This window comes from Plasmodium yoelii (assembly GCF_900002385.2).
Source record: "Plasmodium yoelii strain 17X genome assembly, chromosome: 12".
In the NCBI taxonomy this organism is placed as follows: Eukaryota; Apicomplexa; class Aconoidasida; order Haemosporida; family Plasmodiidae; genus Plasmodium; species Plasmodium yoelii.
The window spans coordinates 2,013,979-2,030,528 of NC_036184.2; the positions used below are offsets into that span (position 1 = coordinate 2,013,979).

Genomic DNA, 16,550 nt, shown 5'->3' on the forward strand with positions numbered 1-16,550 from the left:
CATATTTTAAATTCATTATAAAAGTATATTAATTTTATAATAAATTTATATCAGATATTAATAAGAATAGTATTTTTTGTATAAACTGCATAACATTTATATTTAATCAAAAATGTATTAAGCAACCCTCTATTTAAGGTAATTTAGCTAATTATCATAAACAGAAATATAACGTTTCTTTAGTAATAATATTATTTTATTATGTATAATAATTTAATTATTGAAAAACTTATAATATATTTAACTATAGACATTTTCTATATATAGGGTCAAAGTACTTACGTCACATATTGGGGGCAGTGTATATAAAATAGCATGATTATACTCAATTTACAAATCAAAAATAAAATCCCATTATAATGAATGAGAAAGTGGTATATGCATTTTTTAATAATAATATTTTCCTTTACATTTTTTGATATTATATTACATATAAATATCATTAAATTTCATTTTAATAATTCGCGTTTTTATTAATTGTTTTTAACTGCTTTCTTAGTGTAGAATGTTCCTTACTCTAAGGAACTCCCTTTCCGATAAATTGGACGATAAAAGAAATTATAAATTTATTAATAAAAAAAATTTCGATGAGTATTGTACTAATGACAAATGTAGTAATAATATCGAAAAAATTAATGCTGGATGTTTATTTTTGTTTGATGCATTCTTTAAGGATTCTTCTGCGTTTTCGTATTATACAAAAAATAACATCAATATTGTTGAATACATTATCATATGGTTAAGTAATATGTTAAGCCTAATCGAAGATAAAGAAAACAACAGTCGAAATTTTTTGTATACTACATATATAAATAATGATAAGTATACAAATCCTATATCTGGTGTTGAAGGTCATTATAATAGTTATAAGGATCTTTTAGATAAAAAAAATATCATGAATATGGATATGAAAATTATATCTAAATTATATGATGCATTTAATACATTATGTATGTTGTATATTGAATTTAATGCAAACAAGTCAGATTGCAACAAATATTTGAAATATGCTGATGAATTTGTTGAAAAATATAAAAAACTTAATAACGTTTATGATATTAATAAAGATAATCCATATTATAAATTATTGTCTACACTATCAAATGATTACAATAATTTAAAAAAGGAATATACTAGCAGTGTTTTTAATTGTAAAAATTTTCCATCCCTTCCGACGATAGAAAACAATCATCATATAGAAAGTTCTGGACTAATTTCTGAAGATGCATCATCAAGTTCGTCGATAACAAACAAATTATTTATAGTTTTATCGATATTTGGTGCAATAGCATTTTTTTTAGGAATTTCTTATAAGGTAATAATAAGGAATTAAAAAAAAAATTTCATTATATATATGTAAACGTTAACAAAAAAAACGTATGTTTCTTAACATTTTATATTAGTATTCGCTATTTGGATTTCGGAAACGAGTTCAAAAACAATATTTAAGAGAAAAAATAAAAAATATAAAGAAGATAATGAACCAATAATATATTATTCGAAGATTAATAATGATTAATACATGTTAAGAAGCTGTCTATTGGGAAATAATTTTTGCATAATTTTTATATAGTTTTTATGTTATGGGTCAGGGTTGTGTTTGTGGAACCCATATTGGGGGTAGGGTTAATTATTATATTGCATTTAATTTTTTATAATTTTGAATAATTTGATAACATTTATTAGTTTAAGGAATTGTTTTAAATATATATAGGAAATAAGCTATTAAAAATATGTAAAGGATAAGTTGGAGTTTTCAATATTTATATTAAGTCTAAATATATAAGAAAAAATGAGGATAAAAAGGAACGATTAAAGTAATATATTTTGACAAAATATAAGAATTGAATTTAGTGTTAATAGAACTTAATGGTAAATGTGTTGAGCTATACTATATACTTTTTGTATTTTATTGCTAATTTGTGGTTAATGGGTCAATTGATCAAATATTGGAATCGATATAGAAAGATTATTCCAAAGTATTGTTTTGTCCTAGAAGAGAACGGTTATTTAAATACTTACAATGCATAATATGAGAAACTGGGGAAGAATGAAGGGAAGTAAGGAAAAAAAATGAAAAAAGTTATAAATTGAAGAAATGGTAAAGTCGTAAATTGAGTTTGTGAGAAAATTAAATTATTAAATACATAGAAAGTTATGCAAGGCGATTCTGTACCATTTATTAATTTATTTTGTTTGTTGATTTTTTTGTTTATAAAAGAAAAGCGATTATTTATATGATAATTTTAATTAACTTATATTTGAAGTCGGATTTAAAAGATAATAAATAGTAAATTTATATATTAATATAAAGAAATATTGTATATATATGATACAGGTTAAGAACTTGTTTCTTATTTTATAATAAAACATAAAATAAATTCTCTATTATACTGAATTATAATACTTCTTTATCTTTAATTATTATTTATAAAAGTCAAAATATTGTATTGTTTAAATACAAAAAGTATCTTATCATCTGTTAAATGAATATTATGAAAATAAAAGTTAATGGTATTAAGTTTATTTCATTTTTCGACTTGGGATAAAAATAAATTGGTATCTCATTCAATATATTGGTTCCATATGTATTATTTTTTGCGATTTAATATTATAATTGATTTTTTTTTGGGTTACTTAAAAAATATAATATTTTATATTATTTTAATAGAAATAATATATTTGATGTTGTATATTCACATATATATTTTTAAATAAAATTATTACATACTAATCTATGAAAAAAAAAAATTTACACAAAAGTGGAAAATAAATGGAGAATATTATTCAGTAATATTTAAAATTAGAGATAAAAAATAAGAAACCATTTAAATGTAAATAGCAACGATGTTTTGTTAATTTTTTCATTATGTTTGTATTTATTAATATAAAAAATATATGTATCTAATATTTTATTATTTTAATTTATATTTATTAATTTTTTCGTATTAAACAATAATAGAAAAATATACGTTTATAAAATATCACAAGTGTATCATTAAACACCCCAATGTATTATAAATTATATTAAAAAATTATTTGTATATCAAATTTTCAAAAAATTAATTTTAGGGAAAATTATTATATAATATATTTTTTTAATTAAATATTAAAAATGTTGTATTTCTTAGAGAAAAATTAATATTTATTTGTAAAAAAAAAAAGAATAATATTTATATCCATAAATACTTTTAATAAATATAACGAAGTGTATTCAACGGTTTCATATATGAATTCTATAAAGAATGCACAAAATTAATAAATGAAATAAATGACGTTTTTTTTTAATATATTCATTTATTCATAAATTTTAGAAAAAAAAATTAATAAATAATATTATTTTTGGAATAAAAATAAAGTTATCATCATTATTTCAAACTAAATTTATTATTTTATTTAATGAATAAAGTTAAAATGAGAGTCAATATTTTAAAATATGTTTTTTTTTCAATTATTATTTGCTTTTTTGAATATGCTCAAAATGTAAGTTACACACTAGTTTCTTTTATTATTAATAATATTTCATTATAGTTTTCGTATTTAATTGGTTTACATTAACCTTATATTATTGTTTCATATATTGGTAAAACACTTAAGTTAAAGAAGCAATTAAAATTAGTTATATATATATTAATAAATATTTCATTTCTTTGCAGGAATTATACACTGTAAACGAGAGAAACATATGTCTTGGAAGGAATGTAATAAATTTTAGAAGTAATAGGGTATTAGCAGATGCAGACAATCAATTAAATTTAAATGATTTTTATCAATCAACTTTGAGTCTTGCAAATCAACTTAATGAGTATAATGACTATGACGATGACAAAGAAATATCATTTCTTCGAAATACTATAGATTCACATATAAAGAAGCATCAAGAAAATAACACATTACCCGATATAAATAGTTTAGATAAAAAAACTAAAAAAGTAATTCGTAAACTTCAAAAAGAATTAGAAGAAGTAAAAAAAGAGCTTAATAATAAAAGTAATAGTGAAATGACAACAAAACTGACACAAGAGGAAATAACTAAAACAGATGAAAATAATTCTGTATCAGAAGATGAAGACTTTAACCAGTTGGAAAATGAAGTAAATACATTGGAGACCGAAAATAATCAGATCGATTTTAGTAATAATAATTTTAAAGATAAACAAAAGTTAAAAAAAATGGTAAAAGGATTAATAATAAGGGGACTGTTGATAGTTTTGTTTTCTTTGGCGATAGCACTATCAGGATTCATTAATATCACATTTGTTATTATAGGTATAGGAATTTCAATTGAAACAATTATTAAATTTTATCAATGCGTTAAGTTAGCCCTTAAAGTATATAGAAAACCCAAAAAATCAAAAACATCAAAATAACCACTTTTTATTATTATGTTTTATTATACCTGTTTAAATAATTAAAAATAATATAATTAATATTTTATGCCATAAAAAGTTACACTTTTTTATGTTCTATAGAATAATGAAAATTGATTTAATTGTTTGTTTTATTATTATATATATTTTAATTTAATATATAATGAATTTGTCTTTATTTTGTATTTGCCAAAAATTGATTTTTCCTTATTTTCATGCATATATATTATGTATTAATATATTTTGAATGTACTAATTTAAACACACTTATTAATAAAATTGTAAGCTTTGCTGAGGTTTAGAGTTACATTTTGGGAAACTCGTATTTTGGGTCATAATTCTGTACTATGTGTTATAGTTTTGTTCTATGGAATCTATGTTTTGAGTTGTGGTTATATTTTTATTAATTTGTTTATAATTTTATCACATTTATTTGTCTATAAATGGTTATTAAATATATATAATATACCCGTATGTCTAATATCAAATGAAGTCAAAATATGTACACCTCCAAAAGGAACATAGCCATTAATATGAAAAGGGGTGTATAAATTTGTTTCATAAGTTATAATATATATAATTGAGTGTTTATATCTATATAATATGGTTAAAGTAAAAAATTTATATTGTATATATTAATATAGATATTGGCTATATATGAAGTATTATGATATATCATAATTGCCTATATAAAACTTGATCAGGGACTATATTAAATTGTGGATATCAAAATATATTTCTTTATTTGACGAAAATTTTATTTAGAAAGCCTATAATTTGCGTTACACTTTAATTTAAATTATATTATACAACATAACTGTAATAATAGCATTATATATGGTGCTGGGTATGAATTATAAGATTATTCATTTTGAATATCCTTCTACATTATATGTATTTTCGTGTTAATGTGTATATTTTTAAGATTAATTAAACACACTACTAATATATAATAGATATTCATAAAATATGGATTCATAGAATATCAATCGAAAATCGATAATATAGCATCATCTATAAAACATTATTATGTTTCTAACATTTTTAATAACACATAAAAAATTGAATTATATATACAATATTTTTTAAGTTTTAATTGTATTTACTATTCTCTTTTTGTATTTGCTTTACATTTGTATTAAAATTAATTAGTATTAATAGAAATTGATTTATATACTTTAATTTATCATAAAGGTATAATATTAGATTAATCATCATTAATTTTTAAATTTTATATTTTGAGGTATAAATAAATTGGAAATACATTATAAGTAGTTATTTGATAAAATATAAGTATATTAATAAAATTTAATATCATATTTTTTTTGTAATAATTTTTCTAACAATTGTAAATAATATGATAGATATAATGTGTTATTATTATATTCCTATACATATAAACTAGTAAAATATTTTACCAATAATTAATATTGAAATATTGCTTTATTGTGAACACTTTATATAAATAAATATTAATTTTATTGAAAAGATGGATAATAATATATTATAAAGGTATCGATGTTATATATTTGTTAAAGATCCAATTGGAGATATGTGGGTTTATTTATAAAAATTTGAACCATTGGAGAATGAATTAAAGAGTCAATTCATGTTAAATTCCATTTTATGATTCCATATTAACGCGTATTTTATTATCATTATTTTACCATAGAATTAATAAAATATAGAATTTTTAACAAATTATTTGAATGTGTATACATTGATAGCTATAACAATAAAATATATAAGATAAAAATGAAAAATGCAGAACATTTAACGAATATTTACATAAATTTATATATTAAAAGAGAAAATATATCTTATCTCTCTCCTCTTAAAGGGGAACATAAAGACATATTTACAAATAGTCTTCTATTATACTTTAGATGTTCCATCGATACTTATTTATGTGTTATCTATTTACTAAGTATTATTTTAAAACAATTTACATATAAAAACTTATTTAAGTTTATAAATAGGGTTTCAGCGTAAATTGTTTTAAAGAACGGAAATTATGCATAAAATAAAATATAAATTTCCCAATAAGGTATACATGTAAATTGAAGTATATACGAATAAAAAAGGGTTATTTAATGTATTAAATTTTTTTAATTTCTCTATATTAAACAGAAACAATATCAATTTATATAATTTGTATATAAAATGAAACAATGCAACCTATTTTGTAAACGTTATAATTTTAGAAAAGATTGTGTTATATATTATAAGAAACAAGTATATAAGTATTAAGTCTATCTTATTAAATAATTATTTATATACTTTAAGGATTATAATAATAATAACTTTTTAAATTTTTTATATGTGTGAAGTATTTAAGTTTCAGGACGTTGTTTATGTTCTATATTAAAGCATATGTGTAATTATATATTTTTTAAATTTATTATAAAAGTAAATTCATTTTTATAATTAAGTTATATCATGTGTTAGCAAGAATACCATTTTTTGTATAAAATACACATATCTACATTTAATAAAATATATATTAAACACCACTCTAAGATAATTTAGCTAATTATCATAAAGAGAAATGTAACGTTTCTTTAGTAATCATATTATTTTATTATTCTATATTAATATAATCATTAAAAAAATTATAATATATTTAACTACAGACAGTTGATATTTATAGGATCAAAGTATATGCGTCACATATTTGGAGCAGTGTATATCAAACAACATAATTTTACTAAATTTACAAATCAAAAATAAAATTCCATCATGATGAATTACAACTTGGTATAGAATTTTTTAATAATAATTTCCTTTACATATTTTGATATTGTATTATATATACCATTAAACTTTATTTTAATACCTTTTCAATAATACACATTTTTATTAATTGTTTTTAAATATTTTTTTAGTGTAGTAAATTCCATATAGTAAGGAAATTGTTTCCCAATGAATTCGAAAATAATGAAGACTATAAAATTGATGTTGATAATTTTTTCAATGAATATTATGATAATAATAATAAACGTGATTACCTCGATAAAGTTAATGCTGGATGTTTATATTTGTTTAAAAATTTGTTTGGGAGTTCACATTCGTTTAAAGAATGTACACAAAATAATATGAAGGTGGTTGAATACATCATAATATGGTTAAGTTATATGTTAAGCCTAAAATCAAATGGAAAAATAAACAATTTAAAAGATTTTTATAATCAATATATAAAGAATGCTGAGAAGTATACAAATCATATATCTGGTGTTGAAAGTCATTATCGTAGTTATAAGGATCTTATAGATAAAAATAATTACCTTTTAAATATGGATATGATAAATATATCTAAATTTTATGAATCATTTATATTATTATGTGAATTGAATACTAAACTTTATGAAAATGTTTCAAATTGCGAGGAATATTTAGGAAAAGCTCGCAAATTTGTTAAAAAATATGATGAACTTAATGAAAAATATTATGATTTTAATGACAAATATAGTATTATTAAAGGCAGTCCATATAATCAACTATTGTCTAAATTATCAAATGATTATAATAATTTAAAAAATAGATGTAAATATTATAAATCTATCAATTACCCATCTCTCCCAACATATTCACGAAGATCAGTAATAAGGAACACACTAATTCCACTTATATTTGTTGTAACAGCAATTTGTTTGAGAATTGCTTATAAGGTAAATAATAAGGAACTTAAAATATATATACATCACTGAATAATTTGTGAATATAAATAAATAATAATTTTTTTTTTAATTTTTATATTAGTATTCGTTATTTGGATTTCGGGAAAATTTTCAAAAACAACATTTAAAAAGAAAAATAAAAAAAACAATAAAGAAAATGAATTATTAATATGTAATTCGAAGAGTAGTAATTATTCCAGAATGGTAATAATGGTTGATATATGTTAAGAAACTGTCTATTTGGAAATAATTTTTGCATAATTTTTATATAGTTTTTATGTTGTGGAACCCATATTCGGGTTAGGGCTAAGTATTATATCTTTATTTAATTTTTTATAATTCGAACACTAATTAAATATACGTATCATTCCGTATTGTTAATTTCTAGATGAAGTTCAAAAGTCAAAATATGGAACCCAAAAAGGGGTGACATAATATATTTTATAAGTTATAATATATATAATTGAGTGTCAATATCGATTTAATATGATTAAATTAAAATGTCTATATTGCATATATTAATTCATATTATGATATATCATAATTATTTATTATATAAGATTTGTTAACCAAGAGTTATTTTGAATTACGTATATCATAATATGTCTCTTTATTTGATGAAAATATTATTTAGTGAAACTTATAATTTGTGCTACAATTAAATTAAATTATATTACGCCAATTGAAATGTAATAATAGTATTATATATGAGGTTGGGTATTATTATAATTCGATTCATTTGGAACAATTGCCTACATTATAATATACCTTCACATTAATATGTGTGTTTTTAAGATTAATTAAACATATCAACAATATATAATAGGTAATCATAAATTATAGATTCATAAATATCGATCGAGAATCGACAATATAACGTTATCTATAAAAGGCATTTTATGCATCTAACATTTTTAATAATAAACTAAAAATATGGATATTAATAAAAAATTACAATATAAATATATGTATACTATCCTATAAAATAACAATTATATATAGCATCATTTTATGCTAAAGTATTAAATTCAAATTATAGAAATAGTTATCTATACATTAACTTATTTCCCACAAAGGTATAACATTAGATTAATCACTATTTATTTTAAGCTTTATAGTTTGAGGCACAAATAAATTATTTTTAAAATAGTTAAAAGAAAAAATATAATTATATTAATAAAATTTAATGTTATAGTTTGTCATAATACTTATAAACAATTTGGTATATAAAATTATGCTATTATTCTAAAATTTGTAGATATAAATGAACAAATATTGTATTAATGACTAAAACCTGAAATATGTTAACATTGGGAAACATATACAATTATATATTAATGCAAAGTATATAGAAAAGTATGTCATATTTAATTTAATTAATAATATTTTTATTAGGTTATTATATATATAAAAACTAAAAATATATAATTTAAATGTATTTTTATTACGAAATAATATAAATGTTCTAAAGTACTTGATTTAAAAACTATGAAACGAGGAAATATTATACATTGATTTAAAGTATTTATATTAAGGGTATTAATTATTCCGTTATACTATACAGTGATATAGAAGTAATAATAATAATAGTAATAGCAATAGATAAAGTATTAAACACGAACAAATATATTATATTAATTTGATACACTACACGGTATAAATTCATCATATATATTATTAAAGGTATTATCAGATTAAAATTGTATGAATACAAGATAAAATGAAATATTATAACATTTATTTAAATATTCTTTAATGTGATAATATTAGAATTAACACTGCCAAGCAAAATAAAATTAATAATTCTATAGTTTCCTTAAAATTGTAGTTTATTATAAAACATTTAGTACAATATTATTTATTAAAATATAAAAACAAACTATATATTTAGAAAAGTAATAATTATAAGTTATTTCTAATGAACAATTTTAATATATATACATAACTTAAAGCTTTAATGTTAAAGGAATACAAGACATAATTAGGTATATAGAATAGGTAAATATTATATGGCTACATCATTGTCTTAAAAAAGCATACTTCCCTTATCTCTCCTCTCAAAGTGCAATATACCAACCTAATACACATAGCTTTCTACTATACTTTAAAACTTGCATCAATAATTATTTATGTGTTAATATTTAATATTTACTAAGTATTATTTTAAAAATAATATACATTTAAAGACTTATTTAAGCTTATAAATAGCTTAATAAATACGGGGTCAATGCTAATTGTCGTTTTAAACCGTGGAAAAAGAGTGCAAAATATATTATAAAATTACCTGCTAAGGTATATTTCTAAATTGAAGTATATAGGAATAAAAATAAAGTTATTGAAAATGTTAAAATATAATTGGAATGTATATATATTAATTAAAATTAATTTTAAATTTATATAATTTGTATGGAAAGTGGAGCATATAACTTAACTTAAAATAATATAATTATAGAAAAAACTATATTATATATTATAAGAAAAAGTATATAAAAATTTAATATATTTAAAAAATGACTATTTATATGCTTTTAAGGATTATAGTATTAATAGAACTTTTTATTTTTTATATTTGTGCAGTATTTAAGTTTTAGGACGTTGTTTATCTTCGATATTAAAGCATATGTATAAGAAGATATATTATAAATTCATTACAATGTTACTTTAATTTTTATAATAATTCTCACATGAATGTTATTAAGGATAGCAATTTATCCAGAATTGTATTATATATAGATATGATAAAACATGTATTAAACAACCCCCCAAATAAGGCAATTTATCTAACTACCATAAACAAAAATATAATATTCTTTTAGTAATAATATTATTATTCCATATTAATTTTAAATTGATATTAATAATAATAAAAATATGTTTGTTTACATATAATTGCTGTATATAGGGTTAAATAATTGTATTACCTACTTAGTATATATATATAAAACTAATATGATAGCCCCTTAACCTAGAGATTATAAATTATATTACATCATAATGGATGATACTCTAGTATATACACTTTTTGATATTATATTTCCTACAAACTTCATTAAGTTTTATTTTAATAAAATTTTCATAATACATATTTTTATCAATTTTTTTGAATGTTTTTTTAGTGTGGACAATTTGATTTTGTGAGGAAGTATTTACCAGATGAATTAAGTAAAGAGGCAGAATTTGAACTTAATGATAATGAAAGTTTCAAAAAATATTGCCCTATTACAGATTCAGGAAAAAATGAATGCAATAATGATCTTGATAATTTTACGGCTGGATTTTTATGGTTACTTGGAGAATGTTATTCTGAATCCACAAAAAAAATTTATAATGAAAATACTATTAATGCATTTTTTCTATATATGATTTCATGGTTTAGTAATAAATTAAAGCAAAAGTCAATTTACAATACCACCTCATTAAACGATTTTTATGATACTCATGTAAAGAATAATGATAAATATAATAGTTTTACAGATCCTGCCTATAAAATTTCAGAACTTAAGAAATTCATGGATGACCGAAATGATTTTTTGAATATTAATATTGAAGATCTGTCTAAATTTTATGATGTATTCAACTTATTATGTAAAATGCATGGTAATGTTACACAGAATCAAAAAGACGACACATTGTCAAATAATGCTATTGATTTTGTTAAAAAATATCAAGAACTTAATAAAGTTTATGGTATTATTGGAGAAAAACCCTATAATAAAATATTTTCTACTTTATCAACTGATTATAATAATTTAAAAGATAAATGTACAAATTGTTCATCCCTTCCAGAGATAACAGCAAAAATTTCTGCACTAAGATCTGGATATACATCAAGTTCGTCGATAGGAAACAGACTATTTACAGTTTTATCGATATTTGGTGCAATAGCATTTTTTTTAGGAATTTCTTATAAGGTAATAATAAGGAATTAAAAAAAAAATTTCATTATATATATGTAAACGTTAACAAAAAAAACGTATGTTTCTTAACATTTTATATTAGTATTCGTTATTTGGATTTCGGAAACGATTTCAAAAACAAAAATTAAGAGAAAAAATAAAAAATATAAAGAAGAAAATGAATCGTTAATATATGATTCGAAGAGAATGACAATTTAAGGAATAGTAATAATGATTTATATATTTTAAGAAAGCGTCTATTCGGAAGTAATTTTGATCATAGTTTTTATATTGTTTTTATGTTGTGGAACCCGCGTTCGGGTTAGGGCTAAGTATTATATCTTTATTTAATTTGAACACTAATTAAATATATGTGCCATCCAGTACGTTTAATCACGAAATGAAGTTCAAAAGTCAAAATATGGAACTAAAAAAGGGGTGACATAACATATTTTATAAGTTATAATATATATAATTGAGGGTTCATGCCGATTTAATATGATTAAAATTAAATGTCTATATTGCATATATTAATATAGATATTTTCTATATAATAATTGTCATTATATAAGCTTTGATAACCCAAAGCTATATTGAATTATGAATATCATAATATGTTTCTTTATTTGATGAAATATTTTATTTAGTAAAACTTATAACTTGTATCATATTTATTTTTATTTAAATCGTATTATCCAACTGAACTGTAATAATAGATATTCATAAAATATCGATCGAGATTCGACAATACAACATTATCTATAAAAGACATGTTATGCATCTAGAATTTTTAATAATCAATAAAAATATGCATATTAATAAAAAATTACATTATAGATATAGGTATACTATACTTTTAACTTTCGATTATATATAGTATAATTTTATGCTAATTTTTTAAATTAAAATAATAGAAATAGTTCTATATACATTAATTTATTTACTATAAAGATATAATATTAGATTAATCACTATTAATTTTTAAGCTTTATAGTTTTGAGGCATAAATATATTACATTTAAAATTGTTAAAAAATAAAATATAAGTATATTAATAAAATATAATGTTATAGTTTGTTATAATAATTATAAATAATTTGATAGATAAAACTAGAATTATTATTATACGCCTATACATATATATAATAAAATATTTACTAATATTGAAATATTATTTTATTGTGAAACCTTCATATAATTAAACATTAATATTATCGAAAAAACACATAATAATACATTATAAAGGTATCAATGTTATATATTTGTTAAAGATCCAATTGGGGATATATGGTTTTATATTATAAAAATTTAAACCTATGGAAAAAGGGTTAAAGGCTCAATTAATGTTAAATGGTATTTTATTATTCCATATTATATTATCATTATTTAATGAATCATCTTTAATCTTAAACAACATCGTTTTGTCATAGAATTAATAAATATAGAATTTTTAATAAGTTACTTGAATTTATATACATTGATAACTATAACAATATAATATATAAGATCAAAATGAACTATGCAAAACATTTAGCAAATATTTATCTAAATTTATATATTAAAAGAGCAAATATATCTTATCTCTCTCCTCTTAAAAGGCAATATAATAACCTAATTAAACATAGTTTTATATTATACTTAAAAATGTGCATCAATACTTATTTATGTGTTATATATTTAATATTTCTAAGTATTATTTTAAAAATAATATGCATTCAAAGGCTTATTTAAGCTTATAAATACAGGACCAGTGCTAATTGTTGTTTTAGCCTGTGGATAAGATGTGCAAAATATATTATAAAATTACCCAATAAGGTATATTTATAAATTGAAGCATATAGAAATAAAAATAAAGTTATTGGACTCATTAAAATATATTTTGAAGTTATCTATATTAAATAAAAATAATATTAAAATTATTTATATGCAATTAAAAAATAAATATTACGGCTCATTTTTTAAATGTTATAATTTTAGAAAAAACTATATTATATATTATAAGAAGCAAGTATATACAAATTTAATATATTTAAATAGTGACTATTTATATATTTTTAAGGATTATAATAACAATATAATTTTTTATTTTTTAAACTTATACAGTATTTGTTTTAGAAAAAGTTTTACTAAAAAAGAAATATTATAGGTTTTTTATGTCAAACATAAGTACAAGGAAATATATTTTAAATTTATTATAAAAATATATACATTTTTATAATAAAGTTATTTATACTAGATGTTAGTAAGAATACCATTTTTTGTATAAAATGAATCATATCTATATTTAATCAAAAATTTATTAATCAACCCTCTATTTAAGGTAATCTAGCTAATTATCATAAATAGAAATATAACGTTTCTTTACTAATAATATTATTTTGTTATGTATAATAATTTAATTATTAAAAAGTTATAATATATTTATCTACAGACAGTTGTTATATATAGGGTTAAAGTATTTGCGTCACATATTGGTATAGTATATATAAAAACAGCATGATTTTACTCAATTTACAAATCAAAAATAAAACCCCATTATAATGGATGGCGAAATAGTATATGCTTTTTTAATAATAATAATAATTTCCTTTACATGTTTTGATATTGTATTATATATAAATATGATTAAAGTTTATTTTAATAATTTTTTCAATAATGCACATTTCTAATAATTGTTTTTAAATGTTTTCTTAGTGTAAAAGGTTCAAGAATGTATGGGAAGATTTTCCCGATACATTGAGTAGTGGAAACTATCAATTTAAAAGCGATAAACATTCCCAAACCTATTGTACTAATATAAACTGTGATAATAATGTCGGAAAAATTCATGCTGTATGTTTGTTTTTGTTTAATGCTCTTTTGGGAAGTTCTTCGTTTAAGATTAATGAAAACAGCAAAATCATTATTGTTGAATACATTATGATATGGTTAAGTTACATGTTAAGCCGAATCGAAAATGAAGGTAACTCCAGCACTCTACAATTTTTTTTTAGTGTATATATAAATGGTGGAGATTATTATAGTAGTTATAAGGACCTTATAAATAAAAATAATTATTTTTTGAAAATGGATAATAATATTATATCTAAATTTTATGGTGCATTTAAATCATTATGTAACTTGTATACTCAATTTGATGAAGACACTGATAATTGCAAGAATTATTTGGAAGGTGATAATGAATTTATTAAAAAATATGAAGAACTTAAGAAAGATTCTAAAATTACTAAAGATAATTCCTATAGTCAACTATTGTCTACTTTATTAAATGATTATAATAATTTAAAAGATAAATGTAACGATGCTTCATCCTTTACATCGATAGCAAACAAATTATTTATAGTTTTATCGATATTTGCTGCAATAGCAATTTTTTTAGGAATTTCTTATAAGGTAAATAATGAGGAATTAAAAAAAAAATTATTATATATATGCAAACATTAACAAAGAAAACGTATGCTTCTTAACATTTTATATTAGTATTCGCTATTTGGATTTCGGAAACGATTTCAAAAACAAAAATTAAGAGAAAAAATAAAAAATATAAAGAAGAGAATGAATCATTAATATATGATTCGAAGAGAATGACAATTTAAGGAATAGTAATAATGATTTATATATTTTAAGAAAGTGTCTATTCAGAAGTAATTTTGATCATAGTTTTTATATTGTTTTTATGCTGTGGGTCAGGGTTATGTTTGTGGTACCCATATTCGGGTTAGGGCTAAGTATTATATTGTATTAATTTTTTATAATTTGAACACTAATTAAATATATATACCACCCTCATATGTTTAATCTCGAAATTAAGTCCAAATATGCAACCAAAATGGGGATAATCTATTATGAAAGGAGAACATAACATATTTTATAGGTTATAATACATACAATTGAGTGTTCATGCCGATTTTATATGATTAAAATAAAATGTCTATATTATATATATTAATATGGATATTGATTATATATGAATTCATATTATGCTTTATCATAATTTCCTATTATATAAGTCTTGATAACCCAGAGCTAAATTGAATTATCTACATCATAATATACAATGCATTTCTTTGTTTGGTGAAGACATTCATTTAGTAAAACTTATTATTTTTTCATTATTATTTTTATTTAAATCGTGCTATCCAACTGATCTGTAATAATAGATATTCATAAAGTATCGATCAAGAATCGACAATACAACGTTATCTATAAAAGGTATTTTATGCATCTAACATTTTAGTAATACATAAAAAATACACTATAGATATATTATAATAAATTTATAAATTATAAATATATATAATACTAATTTTTTTCATTTCAAAAATTTGAATTTAAGATATTGTTCTAATTTATATTGATATAAATAGTTCTATATATATTAATTTAATTATCATAAGGTATAATAATAGATTAATCACTATTATTTTTTAAATTTTATATTTTGATGTATAAATAAATTATATTTTAAAATAGTTAAAAAATAAAATATAAGTATATTATTAAAATTTAATATCATATTTTGTTGTAATAATTTTTCTAATAATTATAAATAATATGATAGATAAAATGCATTGTTATTATATGTCTATACATATAATCTAATAACTA

At 19.9% G+C, this 16,550-nt stretch overlaps 5 protein-coding genes across 5 annotated transcripts; all 5 read left to right on the plus strand.

Moving 5' to 3' along the window:
• Window positions 1-359: 359 nt before the first annotated feature.
• On the plus strand, window positions 360-1,490 carry PY17X_1250200 (PIR protein; the record flags this gene model as incomplete). The annotated part of the gene is made up of 3 exons (XM_022956932.1): window positions 360-374; window positions 500-1,315; window positions 1,404-1,490. The coding sequence occupies 3 exons, from the start codon at window positions 360-362 to the stop codon at window positions 1,488-1,490; spliced, it is 918 nt and encodes a 305-aa protein (XP_022812761.1).
• Window positions 1,491-3,414: 1,924 nt separating this feature from the next.
• PY17X_1250300 (fam-b protein) lies at window positions 3,415-4,370 on the plus strand (the record flags this gene model as incomplete). The annotated part of the gene is made up of 2 exons (XM_725979.2): window positions 3,415-3,483; window positions 3,657-4,370. The coding sequence occupies 2 exons, from the start codon at window positions 3,415-3,417 to the stop codon at window positions 4,368-4,370; spliced, it is 783 nt and encodes a 260-aa protein (XP_731072.2).
• A 2,739-nt stretch (window positions 4,371-7,109) lies between these two features.
• On the plus strand, window positions 7,110-8,216 carry PY17X_1250400 (PIR protein; the record flags this gene model as incomplete). Its single annotated transcript, XM_022956933.1, has 3 exons — window positions 7,110-7,127; window positions 7,256-8,038; window positions 8,130-8,216. 3 exons carry the CDS (start codon window positions 7,110-7,112, stop codon window positions 8,214-8,216), a joined length of 888 nt encoding a protein of 295 aa, XP_022812762.1.
• A 2,825-nt stretch (window positions 8,217-11,041) lies between these two features.
• On the plus strand, window positions 11,042-12,133 carry PY17X_1250500 (PIR protein; the record flags this gene model as incomplete). The annotated part of the gene is made up of 3 exons (XM_022956934.1): window positions 11,042-11,056; window positions 11,164-11,958; window positions 12,047-12,133. 3 exons carry the CDS (start codon window positions 11,042-11,044, stop codon window positions 12,131-12,133), a joined length of 897 nt encoding a protein of 298 aa, XP_022812763.1.
• Window positions 12,134-14,482: 2,349 nt separating this feature from the next.
• Window positions 14,483-15,509, plus strand: PY17X_1250600 (PIR protein; the record flags this gene model as incomplete). Its single annotated transcript, XM_034637637.1, has 3 exons — window positions 14,483-14,497; window positions 14,637-15,335; window positions 15,423-15,509. The coding sequence occupies 3 exons, from the start codon at window positions 14,483-14,485 to the stop codon at window positions 15,507-15,509; spliced, it is 801 nt and encodes a 266-aa protein (XP_034493576.1).
• Between the last annotated feature and the right edge of the window lie 1,041 nt (window positions 15,510-16,550).